The sequence below is a fragment of the Etheostoma cragini genome, chromosome 14 (assembly GCF_013103735.1).
Source record: "Etheostoma cragini isolate CJK2018 chromosome 14, CSU_Ecrag_1.0, whole genome shotgun sequence".
In the NCBI taxonomy this organism is placed as follows: domain Eukaryota; kingdom Metazoa; phylum Chordata; class Actinopteri; order Perciformes; family Percidae; genus Etheostoma; species Etheostoma cragini.
Window position 1 is genome coordinate 21,854,447 of NC_048420.1, and position 1,694 is coordinate 21,856,140.

At 41.1% G+C, this 1,694-nt stretch overlaps 1 protein-coding gene across 3 annotated transcripts in view; it reads right to left on the minus strand.

The window, feature by feature from the left end:
* Positions 1–410: 410 nt before the first annotated feature.
* Positions 411–1,694, minus strand: part of LOC117957034 (major histocompatibility complex class I-related gene protein-like) — a 10,426-nt gene continuing 9,142 nt past the window's right edge. For 2 of the 3 annotated variants that reach the window (XM_034892555.1, XM_034892553.1), the window contains one exon: positions 1,357–1,485. In XM_034892555.1, the coding sequence (XP_034748446.1) occupies positions 1,476–1,485 (10 nt within the window). In that variant the 3' untranslated portion in view covers positions 1,357–1,475. Of the gene's footprint in view, positions 527–1,356; positions 1,491–1,694 lie in introns of those variants that run through there. The other variant, XM_034892556.1, reaches the window with a different exon arrangement.

A 1,694-nucleotide genomic window follows, 5' to 3' on the forward strand; every position in this document is an offset into this window, starting at 1 on the left:
GACTGCTAATGAAATTGCAGATCGTGATTTCCCTAACAGGGGGTTAGTGTTAAACTAAAAAAGTACCTGTTAGCAGGTACCAGGGACTTTTTTTAATAATGGAAAAACAATAAAGGCGAATAGAGTTGAGTCGGTACCATGTAATGGAAAAATGCTAAAAATAAGCTCAAAAGTGACAAAAAAGGTATCCAAAGTCCCATCTCCTCCTCTTTAAGTTTATGAAGAGTAAGGACGAGGCATGCGTGCTATATTTAAAGATGCTCTATTGTTACGTCTTCCCTGAAGAGTACGTCCTGTACGTGTTTTACAGCTCAGGGTGACGTACGCCGTCTCCCGCTGTCGTTGCCTCCGAGCCCGGCCGACGGCAGGTTGTGTCCCGGAGTTTCTCCGAAAACAGACGTGAAGTTTGCTCACCATTTCCCAGGAATGGGCGTCCCGCACTCATACCACGAGACGTAGCTGACGTGGGAGTGTCCTCCGATCTGTCCGAAGTGGACGGGCTCCTGACGCACGGCTCTGTAGAAACCTGCAACCAACCAATGTACATTTGTTTTTTTAACATTTAATGTATTTATAATTATTTTGACTGAACTCTTTTAACCTCCATCCTGGACACTACATCAGCCCATTGCACACTACTACTGCTTATATATTTTGCATTCTGCACTCAAACCATTCAGTCTCTTTTTTCTTACACTAGATGTTAAAGGAGCTGAGTCTTATACTGTTAGCTACTGAGGTAGATCAACCCAGAGTGACAATGTTGTGTTTTAGTCAACTGTTTATTTGGTTTACTGTGCAGCAGGACAATGTCCCTTCTTTCAGTTTTCAGTGTTAAATCCATAAACAATAAGACAGCATTGTGTTCCAGCATCTCAGCGTTTAGTGTCACAGCGATAGCGGTCAAAAACCATTTGCCCTTCTGGGACAAATACCTGCCACAACAATTTGGAGCTTACCTTTATAACCTTGCCCCAGGTAATAGCACAGCGACACCTAATGTACATACAAGGAACAACACCCAAAGTCTCAACACTTGAAACAACATATTTGGCTCCAACACTAAACAACTGTTGTATATAATTGTTTCTGTTTCTGTATTTATTGTTAATTCCTTACATACACAAACAAACAAAGATATTGAACATTATTTAATATCTTTGTTTGTTTGTGTATGTATCACCATCACCAATGCAAATTCCACTTACGTGTCACTTACTGTGGCAATTAACTCTTTTCTGAATCAGATTCTGATTAACTTAAAATAAACGTCATTTACTTTGAATTATTTTTTAATTTTATATTATAATTTAGTTTTTTTGGACAGTATTGGGCCTAAATAAATAAAGGTTTTACCGGGTCTTGGGGGGAGCTGGTCTGCTTGGACCTGTTGTCCTGTTCTTCCGTCCAGGAAGGAATCGACGAACTGACAGTGATCCTCGCCGAAGCCGGTCTGATCCCCGATGTTGTAGAATTTACCTCCAGGGTCCAACAACCAGAAAGACTCAGTTCAGCTTCAGATACAATACGTGTTATTATTGGTAGCTAAGGTTATATGGACATCAGAAAAACATTTTTCCGAGGGAAGACAACACCATTCATGTCACTTCCTGTTGGAATCAGAGGTGGGAAACTCGGGCTAGATTTCTTTCCCAGTTGGTGACGCGTTGCTGAAAACTGACGTTTGATGTCGG